This window comes from Bufo bufo, chromosome 8 (assembly GCF_905171765.1).
Source record: "Bufo bufo chromosome 8, aBufBuf1.1, whole genome shotgun sequence".
Lineage (NCBI taxonomy): Eukaryota > Metazoa > Chordata > Amphibia > Anura > Bufonidae > Bufo > Bufo bufo.
In genome coordinates, this window is record NC_053396.1 from 207453108 (window position 1) to 207472488 (window position 19381).

Consider the following 19381-nt stretch of genomic DNA (forward strand, 5'->3'; position numbering starts at 1 on the left):
CAGCAGGTATCGGCAGCAGTCTCAGGTAAGTTGTCAGCTACTGCCAACCAGCCGTACCTGCTCTGTGTATCATGCGGCAAATCGTGCCCCGGCTTCTCTCCACACTCCTCACAGGTCCAGTCACTCCGCTCCTCTCCTCTGTCCCGCCAGTCTCCACAGCACAATATTCCAAAGCGCAGCAATCCAGCACTAGGCAACGCGACCCTGAGTACAAGGGGGTCCAATATATAGTAAATAGGGTGAAGAAACCCCGAATCTGCTAGGTGTAAATAGGATAAATCACAGGATTTTGTAGGAGCACTGTGATCCTGCGTCCTCACTCCATGCTGGCTCGACCACGCCCCTCCTTGGCTCCATTTATGGACTGTGAGGTTCTAGACCAGAGCGCTAAAGATCTGTGCCTGTGATGGTCCGGGACCTGGTCACCAGTGAGAGCAGCAGGTCCCTCTGGACCAGAGGATTTGAGGCCTGTGCAGATCTGAGGAGAGGGGTCCATGAGTGGAGATTTGTACGGCTGCTCTGATAAGTAGCACTTGGAGCGTGTGAGCTGGCAAAGCAACCAGCAGTTGTCTGACAGAGGTGGGCTGTGGAGAAGGAGGGTCTGATAGTCTTACATGTGGACCTGTGGTGGAGTTGTCAACCCTCCAGAAATTTCTGGACAGTCCGTAAAAATAGGTGACTTTTTTCCTGTGTCCGTGAAAAAAAAAAAGATAATTGCACTCACCGGTAATTTGATTTTCCAGAGTCCATGACGGCACCATGAGAGAGGGTCTGCCTCCCAGGACAGGAGACCCACAGGTATAAGAAAGGAGGAGCCTCTCCATTCCTCAGTGGTTTTCAGAGACGAGAAGCCCTCCATAATCCAGTCATCCGACTTCCTTTGCTTGCTTGACTGAAGACATATGTTCTCTTCACGTTTAATTATACCGCTCTTGTCGAGTGAGCCGACCATCCTTAGGGGATTCGGCTTCAGGCAGGGAAACACAAGCTAAACAGATAGTCCACCTTATCCACCTGGCTAAGGAACCCTTACTAGCTGATGTCCCTCTATTAGGGCCTGCAAACTGTATAAACAAAGAAGTTGCTTTCCTCCACCCCTTGGTAGCGTCTAAATACGCCAACACACATCTCCTAACATCCAAATGATTGAGTTCAGCCTCCTTGGGATTCCTAGGTTTATCACAAAAGGAAGGGAGAATCACCTCCTGGCCCTTGTGAAAATCCGAGACTACCTTGGGGAGAAATGCTGGATCGGGGCGAAGACTAATCCTATCCTCCTGAGTGGACATATAAGGAGGGTTGATGGAAAAAGCCTGCATTTCACCTAATCTCCTGGCAGATGTGATGGCCGCTAAAAAGACACATTTTAATGTTAGGACTTTAATGGAGATTTCAGAGAGGGGTTCAAAGGGCGCTTTAGTCAAGGCCTGAAGGACCAGCCCAAGATCCCAGGAGGGGACTCTTGCGACCCTAGCCGGGATGTTTCTAGCAACAGCCTTACAAAATCTAGCAACCAGAGGATGAGCAGCTAAACTCAAATCAAACAAGACACTAAGGGCCGAAATCTGAACCTTCAAGGTACTTAATGCCAACAATCACTGCAAAGGGTGCACCACAATATAATCTACTGACAATACTGGCCAAACCCTCATGCTGATGTTAAAAACTGAGACTTTGGCCAATATATTCCAGTCAGGAACATATCAGAGCCCAAGGCACCCCGTCAAGGTATCTCAGTGTGGTGTGTGTCGTACCGCTAACCTACCTACTGTGTGTGAACACGGTCCGATACATGCTGAGGTCCGACTCACAGCCAAAGTCCCACATACCTCCATAGTAAGATCACTAATACAATGGGAGGGTAGGAGGAGGCTGCGAGCCCCCCTATAACAGTCCATGTGACACAGGCTACCAGGTGCACAGAATGTTACCAACGATAAACTATGGCACATTCCATATATATCAAGAATAAAAATCACAGAATGAAGTGGCCTAAATGGGGTTTTGAGCACTTCCTCCCAAACATTGTGGCATGTTTATACCCGGGGGAGCAATCCATCTGCATGTGGTCTGCTGCTAACGGCAATCCCCGGCAAAAATGCACAATGGAGGATGTCGGCAGCGGACCACATGCACCACAAAAACATCCTACATAAGATGGAATAATGTGTGGATGAGAATATGAAAATCCATAAATCACTGCAAAAGGTGCACCACAATAATATGCTACTGACAATACTGGACAAACCCTCACGCTGATGTTAAGGTGGTGCATGTGGTCCGCTGCCGACATCCTCCATTGTATACATTTTTGCTGGGGAGGGAGCAGCGGACCACATGCGAAGGGATTGCTCCCCCCGGGTATAAACACGCTACAGTTTTTGCGGTTTTGAGCACTTCCTCCCATTTAGGCCACTTCATTCTGTGATTTTAATAAGGTAGAGACCACCGACTCTGAAAGCCCCTTCTGGATCAAAAGAAACCTTTCAAAAACCATGTCGTCAAGTGAAGGCCTTTGACTGGGGGATGAATTACTGGGCCTTGAGACAAGAGATCCGTAATCTCCGGAAGGACCCATGGCTCCCTGACCGACAGCAGTCTCAACCAAGTGAACCATGCCCGACGGGGCCAAAAGGAGGCTATCAAAATCACAGCTCTGTCCTCTCTTATTTTGTCCAACACCTTGGGAATTAAATGTAACGGAGTGAAGGCATACAGAAGACCCCTGTCCCAAGGTTGGAGGAAGGCATCTACTGCTGTGGACAAAGGGAGAAGAACCTTCTTACCTTCCTGTTCCTTTTTGTTGTGAAGAGGTCTATATCTGGCACCCCCCACAGGCTTACTATTTTTGGCAAATACCTCCTGATTTAAGGACCATTCCCTCTGGTCTATACTGTTTCCAGTTGTCTACACCTCTGATATGTAGGGCTGATAGTGACAACACTTTCCCCTCCAGCAAGGAGAATATCTGACTCGCAATACCCATCAACTCCTTGGATCGGGTTCCCCCTTGATGATTTAAGTAGGCACCACGGAGCCATTGTCGAACAAAACCTTTAAATGTCGGTTCTGAAGCCAAGGCAGAATCTCCTGCAAAGTCTTCAGAACCGCTGTCAATTCTTTTGCGTTGGAAGAAATCTCCCAATCTGGACTGCCCCAGGATCCCTGAAAGACTCTGCCCAGAATATGGGCCCCCCACCCAGACGAACTGGCATCTGTAGTGACTACTAAAGGGTTTAACACCTTCCACGGGACCCCCTGATCTAGATTCTCCAGCCACCATTCCAGCGACTGACGGGTCTTCCTGGGGATGAGAATCTTGTTGTCCAGCTCCTCCAGTCTCCCTGACCAGGACTGGAGAATCTCCCACTGGAGACACTTGGAATGAGCCTGAGCCAACAGAACTGCCGGAATGCAAGATGTTAAGGTACCAAGGATGGACATAGCTTTTCTGACTGAAATGTAAGGGCATAGAATCAAATTCTCACCACTGACCTTACTTTGTCCAAGGTCAAAAAGGATCTCTGGGAGGTTGAGTTCAATAATATCCCTAGGAACCTCTGCGTCTGTTGGGGGATCATTCTGGATTTCTCCATGTTCACTTTCCAACCCAATGATTCCAGGATCTGAATTACTTGAATTACCTGCGAAAGACAACTCTGCCTGGATGGGGGCACCATAAAAAAATCGTCCAGGTACGGGACAAATAAAATGTCCTTCTCTCTTATGTGAGCCGCCATTTCTGCCACCAGCTTGGTAAATATACGGGGAGCCATGGTAATCCAGAACGGAAGCACCTGGAACCGACAGTGTCTTATTCTCCCCTTCAGATGCAGTGCCGCTCTCAGAAACTTTTGATGACCAGGAATCGGCAGATGGTAATTCGCATCCTTTATATCCAGCACTACCATAAAGCAATCCTTGTAAGGGCTCATGCACACGACCGTTGTTTTTTTACGGTCCGTTTTTCACGGATCTGTTGTTCCGTATCTGAGTTTTTTGTTTTTTTTTCTTCTCCAATTTAGGGCTCGTTCACATGACCATGCCGTTTTTTGTGATCCGCAAAAAAACGCATGCCGCCTGTGTGCCTTCTGCAATTTGCGGAACTGAACAGGAGGCCCATTATAGAAATGCCTATTCTTGTCCGCAAAACGAGCAAGAATAGGACAGGACTCATAATTTTTGTGGGGCCATGGAACGGAGCAACGGATGCGGACAGCACACAGAGTGCTGTCTGCATCTTTTGCGGACCCATTGAAATGAATGGTTCCGTATGCGGAATGCAGAAAATGGCCCGTATACGGAACGCAAAATACGTTCGTGTAAACGAGCCCTTAAGTCCTCTTCCATTCCTTTATTCCAATATAACAAAATAATAGCAAAGACAGGTGCACTCTGCGTGTCCCACTCAAGACTGGCTGGTATGGCCCAGGCCTCACAGGTGCACCTAAATGTAGCCTGTGGATGGAAAGCAGGCACATTTAAATTAGAGTTTATACACCTCCAGGCATCTCTATATATACAAACTGAAACAAATGGCGTGGTATTAAACAGGCAGGACGTGCTCAAGCCCACATGCAGTTGTGCATATATATATATACAGGGGAGCAAATCCTGCACTTGTGGCCCGTTGCTAATGACGATCCCCAGCAAAAATGCATACAGTGGAGGATGCCCGCAGCGAACCACAATGAAAACAAGCAGATAGAAAATATGTTCGTGTGCATGAGCCCTAAAGGAGATCTATTACAGATCAAAATGTCTCCATCTTGAACTTTTTGTATCTCAGAAATTTGTACAACGCTTTTAAATTTCTAATTGTCCTGTAATCTCCGTTTGGCTTTTTTTACTAGAAAGAGATTGGAATAATACAGGTGTACCTTCCTCTCCAGTAGGGCAAGGAATAAGAGCGCCTTTCCCTAATAACATATCCACTTCTCTTTCTAGCGCCCCTTGCGTTTTCTGGCCTATTTTTAAAAAATGTTTCTGGCGGGTGTAACGGGGTTCCGAAGGTGCACTCGGTCCCCCATTACCCGCAGACCTGTTGCTTAGCTTTGGGAATGAGGATCTGTGTTTGACCTCATTCCCAGGGCGGCTTTACTAGCTGGGTGGCTCCTTGCTCCTAAGTCTGCCTTGAGCGCCGAGCTGATCACTCGGTGCTCGACTGGTTGGTCTGTCGGACATGTGACGCTGGCCACATCACATGACCCTCACTCCCCACTATAAATACAGGCAGCCTGCTGGCCACAGGTTGCCTGTTAATTTAGGTTCCACTTGTGATTTGGTCTTTCCTGGCGTACTTACCTCCTGCTTAATTCCTGACGATCCTCTGCCTGCTCCTTGTGTACTTTGCTGCTCTCCTGGTATTTATGACCCCGGCTTCTCCTGACCATTCTCTGCTTGCTCCCTTTGTACTTTGGAGCTTTCCTGGTATTGACTCGGTCCGTTCACGTCCTGTTGTTTGTCTGTCTGTCATCTCTGCACTTATTCCAAGTTAGGGATTGCCGTCCAGTTGTCCCCTGTCATTAGGACTCGCGAGGCAAGTAGGCAGGGCCAGGGGTAAGGGTGGAGCGCAGTGGTCACTTCCCTTCCTAAATTGACTGAAAAAATACTGATTTGGTAGTTGTATAAAGAAACTGAGTCACAGAGGCTAACTACCTAAAACTTAACTTTTATTCTTATGCTATAAGATAAACAAAATCCCTCTCTGGGGAAAAAAATATAAATACAACACAGACAAACAACAAAACAGCCGTAAGCGGCCGACAAGAGACAGATGGAGATACTCAATTACTGACAACGGGTGCTGGGCAACCATATGGGGTCCCTGGTGTAACCCTAGGGTGTCCCTGGTCTATTCTCTGCCCAGAGATGCCCCCAGATGGTATAGGCACTCTGTCCCCGTGCCTAAAGCTGTCTGTCCTTGAAGAAGCCCTTACCACAAAGATTGGCCCAAATGGATGCCCGGGTCATTCAATGCGTAAATAAATATCTAATAGATAATATTGGTCTCCCTTCCAGTCTCGACGCGTTTCCCCTATTACATATAGGTTCATCGTAATCTTTTGGACACATGCATTGGGCCAGATATACAATTCCCTTACTGCGGCAGTTTATGAAGTCCCGTATATCATACACTCTACCCGTAAGTGAACAGATGTTCTGTTTAGAAGGGTTAATGTTTTTACAGGCTAGGCAGGACCCACATCGAAATGTGCCTAATGGCTTGCGATCGAGCCATGTTCCCCTTGGAACAGGTCCTGAATAGTGACTGTGAACCAGTCGGTCACGAAGACATCTCCCCCTTCTAAATGAAATACTTGGACAGGAGGATAGAATATCTGACACGTCCGGGTCCATCAGGAGGATCGGCCAGTATTTGTTAATAATTTCCCTGACTTCCTTATTTTTTGTGTCAAATGTGGAAATGATTCTAATCGTCTCCTCCTTTTTCTCCCTTGACTCTCTAGGTATCAAAAGAGAGCTTCGCTCACAGACAGATGCATTATGAAAAGCCTCCATAATGGCGATTTCTACATACAATAGTTTAAACAGGAAAGGGGGAAGGCTTAGGCATGTATGCATAGGAGTATATCTGTGTATTTCTATGTTATGGTACCTGTGAACATAAGGGGCGGTGTGGAGACTGGACCACATGATGCCCTACCACCCTGGTGATTGGAGAGTCACTACTAAGTACCGCCCCACCTGGGGGTTTAAATTAGCTAGGGACTAGCACACAAATTGGAGCCTCATTTTCAGTGCCCCCTGGAGCACCCCAATCTGCAGGTCGCCGTCTGGTACTCATACAGCATAAGATAAGTATTAATCTTAATCTTCATCTGAATTGGCTGGCAATTGTTATAATACATCATTGTTGTGAGATCCTTGGCGGTTATATGCGACCTTGGGGTTGCTCCAGCTATTATTTTTTATTGTTTTTTCTCTCTTGATTCTGGTTTGGTGTGTGGCCACCTAGTATTGAGGGTGGGCCACCTTATTACCTTCACTGTCTCCTGATGAACCTATATGTAATAGGGGAAACGCGTAGAGACTGGAAGGGAGACCAATATTATCTATTAGATATTTATTTACGCATTGAATGACCCGGGCATCCATTTGGGCCAATCTTTGTGGTAAGGGCTTCTTCAAGGACAGACAGCTTTAGGCACGGGGACAGAGTGCCTCTACCATCTGGGGGCATCTCTGGGCAGAGAATAGACCAGGGACACCCTAGGGTTACACCAGGGACCCCATATGGTTGCCCAGCACCCGTTGTCAGTAATTGAGTATCTCCATCTGTCTCTTGTCGGTCGCTTACGGCTGTTTTGTTGTTTGTCTGTGTTGTATTTATATTTTTTTCCCCAGAGAGGGATTTTGTTTATCTTATAGAATAAGAATAAAAGTTACGTTTTAGTCACTTCCCTCCCCCCTGTGTGTGTGTGTGTGTGTGTGTACGCGACCGTTACAGATTAACAGGCCCAATAACCACTGTATTATGAATCCTCTGGTGACCCTGGCTGACTATGTCTCTAATCTGACGCAGAGGGTGCAGGAGTTAGGGGAAAAACTCAGTTCTTTTGAGTTAGGGCAAGGTTCTTCCACTCCTCAGGCCTCCAGTCCGCATTTTGAGCCCCAGATTAAGCTCCCAGAACCCTTTTCTGGAGACCGGAAGAAGTTTCTCTCTTTTAAGGAGAATTGTAAACTTTACTTCCGTTTGCGCCCCGTGTCCTCTGGCCCCGAGAGTCAACGCGTGGGCATTATCATTTCACGATTACAGGGTGATCCCCAGGACTGGGCGTTCTCTTTACCTGCTGGCACCAGTTGTTTATATTCTGTGGAGGGGTTCTTTCAGGCCCTGGGTACCCTCTATGATGAACCAGAAAGGGCTCTAGTAGCCGAGACGGCTCTAAAGGCACTGGTTCAGTGCAATCTACCAGCGGAGGATTATTGCACCCAATTCAGAAGGTGGTGTGTCCCCTCAGGATGGAACGAACCAGCCCTGAAGAGTCAGTTTAGGTCAGGTCTGCCTGATAAATTAAAGGATCTTCTGGTCAGTTATCAACTTCCAGAGACCTTAGAGGAGATGATGACCCTTGTTGTCCGACTCGACCGACGGGTTAGAGAGAGACGACATGAACAACAGTTCTCTTCCCAGATGGTGGTCCAGCCAGAGGCCTATCCCAGAGACAATGCTGAGGTCTCCACCGAGGAACCCATGCAGGTTGGCATGACCCGAGGGAATCTTCGCTGCAGACGTGGAGAATGCTTTTACTGTGGAGATCCTGACCATTGGATCAACCAGTGTCCTAAGAAGGTCCTCTCTGTCAAGTCTCCTAAGGCAAGGCAAGGCATCCTAAAGACCAGGTACACCCTGAATTTTCTAAATGTAAGCTTTCGGTACCCATTACGATTTCTCTGGGAGTAGATAAATGGCCGGGTAAGGCCTTTATTGATTCTGGCTCAGCGGCTAGCTTTATTGACTCTGAGTATGCTGTAAGATTGGGTATTCCTATGTTTGCCTTACCAACTCCTATCCATGTCATGGCTATTGATGCTACTCCTCTTATTGGTGGTACGGTGAGCTTATGTACCTCGGAGATTTCTCTAACCGTGGGTGTGTGCCACCCAGAGAGATGTTCGCTTTTAGTCCTGGAGAACCTACCGGCTGAGGTGGTACTAGGGTTGTCTTGGCTCAGACTACATAACCCCACTATAGATTGGTCCAATGGGGAGTTGGTTAGATGGGGGCCTAAGTGTGACTCGTGCTTGTCCGTGGTACAGGCTGGGGTCTCAGTAAAGTCTGATACTTTACCCACTGTTGTTATGGAATATTCTGATGTATTCTCATCACCAACCCTGGAGGTTCTACCCCCCCCCCCCCCCATAGACCTTATGATTGTACCATAGAGCTAGTAGAGGGGGCCAAGTTTCCTAAAGGACGAATTTATAATCTTTCTATGCCCGAACGCAAGGCCATGGAAGATTATATTAAGGAGAGCCTTGGTAAAGGGCATATTAGACCTTCTGTCTCTCCTATGGGGGCGGGGTTTTTCTTTGTTAAGAAAAAAGATGGTGGTCTTAGGCCATGTATCGATTACCGGAGATTAAATAAAATGACTGTCCAGAATAGATACTCCCTCCCATTGATTCCGGATTTATTTAACCAGGTTCTGGGGGCAACCTAGTTTTCCAAAATTGACCTGAAAGGGGCATACAATCTAATCCGAATCAAGGAGGGAGACGAATGGAAGACTGCGTTCAATACTCCGGTAGGACACTTTGAATATCAGGTGATGCCTTTTGGACTCAGCAATGCCCCAGCTGTGTTCCAAAACTTCATGAATGACATTCTTAGGGAGTTCTTAGGTAAATTTGTTATTGTCTATCTTGACGACATTTTGATATTCTCTCCTGACTTCGAATCCCATGTGTCTCATGTTAAACAAGTATTAGAGGTGTTGAGGGAGAATCAGCTATCCGCTAAACAAGAGAAATGTGTCTTTGGTGTACAGGAGATTCTGTTTCTAGAGCATGTTCTGACTCCTCACGCCTTCAAGATGGATCCTGGTAAGGTACTAGCAATTAAGAAATGGGTAAGACCTTCATCCTTAAAGGCCTTACAACGGTTCTTAGGTTTCGCCAATTACTATCGTAAATTTATTATGAATTTTTCCGTAATTGCTAAACCGTTAACCGACCTTACTAAGAAAGGGGCGGATTTGGAGAATTGGTCTACTGAGGCCATTTCTTCATTTGAAAAATTTAAAAAAGGCATTCAGTAGCGCTCCCATTCTGATCCAGCCTGATCAGGAGAAACCTTTTATTGTGGAGGTGGATGCATCCGAGGACGGCGCAGGAGCAGTCCTTTCACAAGGTCCTGCTAGCCTCACTAATCTGAGACCATGTGCCTTCTTCTCCAGGAAATTCTCTCCCACGGAGAGAAACTACGACATAGGGAATAGGGAGCTGCTGGCCATTAAATGGGCATTTGAGGAGTGGAGGCATTTTCTGGAGGGGGCAAGGCATTGTGTAACTGTTGTCACTGACCATAAAAACCTTATGTTTCTCGAGTCTGCTAAGAGGTTGAATCCCCGTCAAGCCAGATGGGCTCTGTTTTTTACTTGTTTTGATTTTTCCATTACGTTCAGGCCGGGAAGTAAAAATGTGAAGGCGGACGCATTATCTCGGAGCTTCCAGGCTTTTCAACCTACTGAGGTACCACCTGAATCCATCCTGCCAGCAAAAATCTTCTTAGCAGCTCTTACCCAGGATATCTCGGCTCGCATTAGGTCTGAACAACATCTGGCACCGGTATCCACCCCAACAGATAAGTTGTTTGTTCCCTTACAATTTCGTCTCCAGCTGTTGGGTGAGTGTCACGATTCTGCCTTTTGTGGACATCCGGGTAATGAGGGCACTAAGGATCTGGTTTCTAGATCTTATTGGTGGCCCACTCTAACTAGGCATGTCAAGTCCTACGTGTCAGCCTGTGAGGTTTGTGCCAGGTCCAAGACGCCTAGGACTCGCCCTGCTGGTAACCTACGACCCCTACCCATTCCCAGTAGACCCTGGTCCCATATCTCGATGGACTATATAACTGACCTACCGCCGGCGGAGGGTAAGACTGTAGTTTGGGTAGTGGTCGATAGGTTTAGCAAGATGGTCCATTTCATTCCCCTGTCTAAACTCCCGAATGCCAAAACCTTGGCGTCTATTTTTGTGAAAGAAATTGTTCGATTGCATGGTATCCCGGAAAATATTGTTTCTGACAGGGGTGTGCAGTTTGTGTCCAAATTCTGGAGGGCCTTCTGTCAAAAATTCAAAATTTCATTGTCTTTTTTCTCTGCCTACCACCCTGAGAGTAATGGGCAGACTGAACGCCTTAATCAGTCTGTTGAACAATTCTTGAGGTCATATGTTGCTGATGACCAGCAATTATGGGTGAAATTTATTCCATTGGCTGAATTTGCTTTGAATAACCGTGTCAATTCTTCTGCTGGGGTTTCACCTTTCTTTTGTAACCATGGTTTCCATCCCCATTTTCATTCTGGGTCATCCGTCTCCTCCTCTAACCCTGAGGCGGATAGGCTCTCCTCTGAACTGTGCACAGTTTGGGCCCGGGTTTAATCGAACTTAGAAAAGGCTCAAAGTTCTCAGAAACTCAAGGCCGATAGGAGACGTTCAAGGGGGGTGAATTTTCAGGTTGGGGATAAGGTATGGTTGTCCTCCAAGAATCTCTCTCTTAAGGTAGATTCTAAAAAGTTTGCTCCTCGTTTTATTGGACCATATAAGATCACGGAAGTGATTAACCCGGTATCTTTTAGGTTGGAGCTGCCCGAGTCATTCCACATTCATAATGTGTTCCATAAGTCTCTACTTAAAAAATATTTTGAACCGGTAGTACCATCGAAAGCCTCGCCTCCGCCGGTTCTTGTTAATGATGCTGTAGAGTATGTGGTGTCTAAAATAGTGGATGTCAGGAAGGTGCGTAATTCCTTGCAGTACCTGATTCACTGGAAGGGGTATGGACATGAAGAGAGATCTTGGGTACCTGCCAGGGAGGTTCATGCTCCTAGACTTGTTTGAAAATTTCATTTAGAACACCCTGAAAAGCCATCGCCTGAAGTCTTGGGTCTGGTGGCCCCTCGTAAAAAGGGGGAGGGAACTGTAACGGGGTTCCGAAGGTGCACTCGGTCCCCCATTACCCGCAGACCTGTTGCTTAGCTTTGGGAATGAGGATCTGTGTTTTGACCTCATTCCCAGGGCGGTGTTACTAGCTGGGTGGCTCCCTGCTCCTAAGTCTGCCTTGAGCGCCGAGCTGATCACTCGGTGCTCGACTGGTTGGTCTGTCGGTCATGTGACGCTGGCCACGTCACATGACCCTCACTCCCCACTATAAATACAGGCAGCCTGCTGGCCACAGGTTGCCTGTTAATTTAGGTTCCACCTGTGATTTGGTCTTTCCTGGCGTACTTACCTCCTGCTGAATTCCTGACGATCCTCTGCCTGCTCCTTGTGTACTTTGCTGCTCTCCTGGTATTTATGACCCCGGCTTCTCCTGACAATTCTCTGCTTGCTCCCTTTGTACTTTGTAGCTTTCCTGGTATTGACTCGGTCTGTTCACGTCCTGTTGTTTGTCTGTCTGTCATCCCTGCACTTCTTCCAAGTTAGGGATTGCCGTCCAGTTGTCCCCTGTCATTAGGACTCGCGAGGCAAGTAGGCAGGGCCAGGGGTAAGGGTGGAGCGCAGTGGTCACTTCCCTTCCCCCTGTGTGTGTGTGTGTGTGTGTACGCGACCGTTACAGCGGGGAAGAGCTGAACTCCACCCTGAACCCCTCTTTTAGAGAGGTTAAGATCCAAATGAAACTCTGGAGCAGGCGGGGAGGAAGCTTGACAATCTTCCTCCGACCCTGGCGTCATCGCGTACTATCCTTTCTGGGGCCAGAGCCCTGACTCTTGAACAGGAAGCCCTTTGACTTAGAAGCGGAGAATCTCTACCTGTTATCCTTTCCACCCGGGCTCCTATTCTTACCGGAAAATTCTGACGAAAGGAATTATACTGCCTGCGGTAACCAGAGGGGAGCCCCTTTTTTCTATCACCAGCCTTTAATAATATATCATCCAAGGTAGAACCAAATAAATATTTGCCCTCGCAAGGAAGATTTCATAGGCGGTTTTTTGATGCCACATCTCCTGACCAATTTTTTAACCGTAAAGCCCTCCGGGCAGAGTTGGATAATGAAGCGGCTCTGGCTGAGAATCTAACAGCGTCAACGGAGGCATCCGCTAAAAAGTCCGCCGCCTTAGCAATAACTGGAATATTCTCCAATAATTGCTCTCTGGGAACTCTGTCTCTGATCTGAGACTCGAGCTGTTTAATCCATAAGATAAGGGCTCTGGCTGTACAAGTAGCGGCAATATTAGGCTTAAAGGAGGCCCCCGCTGATTCCCATGTGCGTCTAAGAAAACTGCCTTCCTATCCGTAGTGTCTTATAACTGACCTAAATCTTCAAAGAGAAGGGAGGACATTATAGACTGTCAGACCCTCTATGTCACCCTCTGGGAGGGGCAGATTTCGGCAGTCTGTCACATGACTGGTAATGTCTTGTAGGTTGTGAGAACTCGCAGCATGAAGCCAGCGAGGAGTCTGATGTATTCATGGTATATAGGCTCCCGCTGATTGACAGATTTCTCACTATACACAGTATTGGCGGGAAGGCTGTTAGTCAGCGCCTGGAGGGCGGAGGACCCTGCACATCGAGGGGCGACAGGTTCCATGTAAAGTGTCTGCTGTGAACTTCTTGGTACAGAACACATACAGAACATGTCTGCGTCTCGATCAGTCAGCACGGATTTGGTGGCAGAAGAGCGACCTACACAAGATTAGGTTTTAATGTTCTGGCAGACTGGTGTAACTCGAGCGGTATAACTGCTGCCTCCTGACATCGTCCGGTAATACAGGGCAGCATCGGGCGCCGAGTGGTAGCACACTGAGGCTACTTCCTGCCCGCTGCCAGGTGACACAGCGCCCCCTCTGCTCTCCTACTGCCCGGCTCCAGCTTCTCCCCCCTCCCCCATCACTCTCCCTCCTCTTGGCTCTGTCATCTCTCTCCTTCTACATAACCTTAAGGGTCCATTTACATGTCCGTGTGTGTTTTGCGGATCCACAAAACACGGACACCAGCAATGTGCGTTCCGCATGCACATTCATGGTTTCTCCACAGTGAATCCCATACATATGTGACAGGTAAGTCGCCCATTCCGCTCTTTCTGTAACGCCCATAGACCGGCGTGGAGAAGGCAGCGGCCTGGACCGGGGGTCAGAGGATCGGTAACGCCCCCAGAGGCGGACCTGTGGATGAGCCAATGAGGAAGTGACTGACAGAACGCTCCGGCTCACTGTACAGAAGGAGGTTCTGCAGCAACTGGGGCATGTATTATATAGAACAGGGGTACTCAAGTACTTTATTTTAAAGGTCCACATACCTGAGTCTGCTGTAGGATGAAGGTCCGAACTGTAAAACCAAAAATATATAAGGAGGGGACAGCACCATTGGCGTGTAGCACTGCATTATTATTATTTTACGATAATCCACACCTCCAAGCCCATCTAATCTCCTTTCTGCCGACCAAACACTAAGAATGTCCTTTCAGTGCCCCCGTACAATAATGATGCCCCTTTAATCCCCTCAGACAGTATGATACCCCTAAGTGCACCATCACAGCAGGGTGCCTCTGACACATTGCGATGCCTCCTTAGTTCTTCCCCACAGAGTATGAATACCCTAAGTGCCCCCTCACAGTAGTAATGCCCTCTCTGTGCCCCTTTCACAGTTGTAATGCCCTCTTTGTACCCCCTTCATAGTAATAATCCCCATTGTGCGTCCTTCACAGTAATAATGACCCTTAATAGTAGTAATGCCTACTGTACCCCCTTCACAGTAATAATGCCCATTGTGCCCCTTCACAGTAATAATGCCCTCTGTGCCCCTCCATAGTAGAAATCCCCATTGTGCCCCCTTAACCCCTTAAGGACTTAGCCCTATTTCACCTTAAGGACTTGGCCATTTTTTGCAAATCTGACCAGTGTCACTTTAAGTGCTGATAACTTTAAAACGCTTTGACTTATCCAGGCCATTCTGAAATAGTTTTTTCGTCACATATTGTACTTCATGACACTGGTAAAATGAAGTAAAAAAAATTCATTTTTATTTATAAAAAAATAACAAATTTACCAAAAATTTGTAAAAAATTGTAAATTTCCAAGTTTCAATTTCTCTACTTCTATAATACATAGTAATACCTCCAAAAATAGTTATTACTTTACATTCCCCATATGTCTACTTCATGTTTGGATCATTTTGGGAATGATATTTTATTTTTTGGGGATGTTACAAGGCTTAGAAGTTTAGAAGCAAATCTTGAAATTTTTCTGAAATTTTCAAAAACCCAATTTTTAGGGACCAGTTCAGGTCTGAAGTCACTTTGCGAGGCTTACATAATAGAAACCACCCAAAAATGACCCCATTTTATAAACTACACCCCTCAAGGTATTCAAAACTGATTTTACAAACTTTGTTAACCCTTTAGGTGTTCCACAAGAATTAATGGAAAATAGAGATACAATTTCAAAATTTCACTTTTTTGGCAGATTTTCCATTTTAATAATTTTTTTCCAGTTGCAAAGCAAGAGTTAACAGCCAAAACAAACTCAATATTTATGGCCCTGATTCTGTAGTTTACAGAAACACCCCATATGTGGTCGTAAACCGCTGTACGGGCACATGGCAGGGCGCAGAAGGAAAGGAATGCCATATGGTTTTTGGAAGGCAGGTTTAGCTGGACTGTTTTTTTTTGACACCATGTCCCATTTGAAGCCCCCCTGATGCACCCCTAGAGTAGAAACTCCAAAAAAGTGGCCGCATTTTAGAAACTACGGCATAGGGTGGCAGTATTGTTGGTACTAGTTTAGGGTGCATATGATTTTTGGTTGCTCTATATTACACTTTTTGTGAGGCAAGATAACAAGAAATAGCTGTTTTGGCACCGTTTTTATTTTTTGTTATTTACAACATTCATCTGACAGGTTAGATCATGTGATATTTTTATAGACCAGGTTGGCACGGATGCGGCGATACCTAATATATATACTAATTTTTTATTTATGTAAGTTTTACACAATGATTTCATTTTTGAAGCAAAAAAAATCATGTTTTAGTGTTTCCATAGTCTGAAAGCCATAATTTTTTCAGTTTTTGGGCGATTACCTTGGGTAGGGTATGATTTTTGCAGGATGAGATGACTGTTTTATTGGCACTATTTTGGGGTGCGTGTGACTTTTTGATCGCTTGCTATTACACTTTTTGTGATGTAAGGTGACAAAAAATGGTTTATTTAGCACAGTTTTTATTAAAAATTTTTTTACTGTGTTCATCTGAGGGGTCAGGTCATGTGATATTTTTATAGAGCCTGTCGATACGGACGCGGCGATACCTAATATGTATACTTTTTTTTTTATTTATGTAAGTTTTACACAATGATTTCATTTTTGAAGCAATAAAAATCATGTTTTAGTGTCTCCGTATTCTGAGAGCCATAGTTTTTTCAGTTTTTGGGCGATTATCTTAGGTAGTGTCTAATTTTTTGCGGGATGAGATGACTGTTTGATTAGCACTTTTTTTGGGTGCAAATGACTTTTTGATCGCTTGCTATTACACTTTTTGTGATGTAAGGTGACAAAAAATGGTTTATTTAGCACAGTTTTTATTTTTTAACTTTTACGGTGTTCATCTGAGAGGTTAGGTCATGTGATATTTCTATAGAGCCGGTTGATAGTTTTTTTTTATTTATGTGAGTTTTACACAATAACCGCTTTTTTCAAACAAAAAAAATTATGTTTTAGTGTCTCCATATTCTGAGCCATAGTTTTTTTTTTTTTTTTGGGCGAGTCTCAGGTAGGGGCTCATTTTTTGCGGGATGAGGTGACGGTTAGATTGGTACTATTTTGGTGGGCAAACGCCTTTTTGATCGCTTGATGTTGTACTTTTTGTGATGTAAGGTGAAAAAAAAAATGGTTTATTTAGCACAGGTTTTATTTTTTATTTTTACGGTGTTCATCTGAGGGGTTAGGTCACGTGATATGTTTATAGAGCCGGTCGATACGGACGCGGCGATACCTAATATGTATACTTTTTCTTCTTTTTTTTCCCATATTTTTTTTTTAACTTTATTTGGGGAAAATGACGTTTTTGTTTATTTTTACTTGAAACTTTAATTTTTTTGGGGGGAAAACTTTATTTTTTAAACTTTTTTTTTTCACTTTATCTTTTGTCCCACTTTGGGACTTGAACTTTGGGGGGTATATTCCTTTACAATGCATTCTGTATTGGAATGCATTGGCTGTATGAGTAATGCAGTGAGTATTACTCATACAGCTTCCCGCCTGTGAGATCCAGGGGGCTGGATCTCACAGACTCGTCACCGGAAGGCAGCGCGATGCCTTCCTTAGACATCGCGCTGCCTTCCATGCCATCGGGTCCCCCCCACAGCCGCATGGGGACCCGATGGCACAGCCGCCGCAACCGCAGGTAAGGCCGCAAACCGCAGGTCTGAATTGACCTGCGGTTTGCGGCGATCGCAGATACGGGGGGGTCACATGACCTACCCCCCACCCAGCGTTGTGACAGGATGCCCACCTGAATGATTTCAGCGGGCATCCTGTTCCGATTAACCCCCTCCGCGGTTTAAACCCACGACGTACCGGTACGTCATGCGTCCCTAAGGGGTTAATAATAGTAATGCCCTCTGTGCTAGTAATGCCCATTGTGCCCCTTCACCGTAATAATGCCCTCTGTGCCCCCTTCACAATAGCAATGCCCATTGTGCCCCCTCAAGAGTAGAAATTTCCATTGTGCCCCTTCACATTAGCATTTGCCATTGTGCCCCCTCCAGAGTAGAAATGCCCATTGTGCCCCTTCACATTAGCATTTGCCATTGTGCCCCCTCCAGAGTAGTAATGCCTATTATGCCCCCTCCACTCACCTTGTCCCCATTGTGCCCCCTCTAGGTTTAAAAAAAAAAACTAAAAACACAGTAACTACTCACCTTGTCCCGTTCCTGAAGCTCACAGTTCTCTCTCCCCTGCAGACAGAGATCGCTTTGCAGCAGTGTGTAGGCGGAGCTTATGCAGATTTCCGGGCTGCAGGCTCCGCCCACACAGGCTGGCAGCGCGATCTGTGCCTGCAGGCTGAATGGTGGAGCGGGGAGAAGTCTTTCTTCTTCACCATTCAGAGCGCGGCTGACCTGAAGAAGGAGAGGAGTGCGGGGAGCTGAGCGGTGAGTGACAGGACCCAGCTCCCTGCGCTCCAGCAATGAGTGCTTCCATCTGTATTGATGGACTCTGGTACCCCGAGAGACGGCACCCGGGTGCATGCAGTGGTCCGGACAGCAGGCAACCGCGTTGTGGATTCGGGCCGCGGTCCACCAGTTGGGTTCCCCTGATATAGAACATCAGTATAATGTACAGCAGAGCGTCCATTGTATCCGGGACAAAGGAGACTGCGGAGGAAAGAGACATGTGAGACGAGGAGAACTGAGGAAACATGTTACATCTTACATACATGACCCTGTCACCTACACACTGTACACACATGACCCTGTCACCTACACACTGTACATACATGACCCTGTCACCCACACGCTGTACACACATGACCCTGTCACCTACACACTGTACATACATGACCCTGTCACCTACACGCTGTACATACATGACCCTGTCACCTACACGCTGTACATACATGACCCTGTCACCCACACGCTGTACATACATGACCCTGTCACCCACACGCTGTACATACATGACCCTGTCACCCACACGCTGTACATACATGACCCTGTCACCCACACGCTGTACATACATGACCCTGTCACCCACACGCTGTACATACATGACCCTGTCACCTACACGCTGTACATACATGACCCTGTCACCTACATGCTGTACATACATGGCCTTGTCACCTACACGCTGTACATACATGACCCTGTCACCTACACGCTGTACATACATGACCCTGTCACCTACACGCTGTACATACATGACCCTGTCACCTACACGCTGTACATACATGACCCTGTCACCTACACGCTGTACATACATGACCCTGTCACCTACACGCTGTACATACATGACCCTGTCACATACACGCTGTACATACATGACCCTGTCACCCACACGCTGTACATACATGACCCTGTCACCTACACGCTGTACATACATGGTGCCCTCCTCCTGTAGTGTATGTGTGATATGTAACACTCTGTATCTCTCTCAGACAGTCACTCTCTGCGCTATTACTGCACGGGGGTCTCAGCTCCGGGGTCCGGGCTGCCGGAGTTCTCCATAGTCGGATACGTGGATGATCGGGAGATCGTGAATTATAACTCAGAGAGCGGAAGAGCGAAACCGAAGGTGAAGTGGATGGAAAAAGTGGATCCAGGATACTGGGAGGATAATACACAGAGAGCTAAAGGAGATGAGGTTTCATTCAGACATAGTGTGAGGACAGTGATGAGCCGCTTCAACCAGACCGGAGGTGAGAGACAATATACCGTATACACCGATATACACACTACACCGTATACACTGATATACACACTACACCGTATACACTGATATACACACTACACCGATATACACTGATATACACACTACACCATATACACACTACACTGTATACACTGATATACACACTACACCGTATACACTGATATACACACTACACCGTATACACTGATATACACACACTACACCGTATACACTGATATACACACTACACCGTATACACCGATATACACACTACACCGATATACACTGA

The 19381-nt window shown here is 46.5% G+C and overlaps 1 protein-coding gene across 2 annotated transcripts in view; it reads left to right on the forward strand.

Moving 5' to 3' along the window:
• The window catches only part of LOC120977449 (H-2 class I histocompatibility antigen, Q9 alpha chain-like), a 49464-nt gene that overhangs the window by 9527 nt on the left and 20556 nt on the right, over positions 1-19381 (forward strand). For both annotated transcript variants that reach the window (XR_005773896.1, XM_040405413.1), the window contains exon 2: positions 18839-19099. Coding sequence is in view for 1 of the 2 variants with exons in the window: in XM_040405413.1 (XP_040261347.1) it covers positions 18839-19099 (261 nt within the window). In the remaining variant the exon portion in view is untranslated. The remainder of the gene's footprint in view (positions 1-18838; positions 19100-19381) is intronic.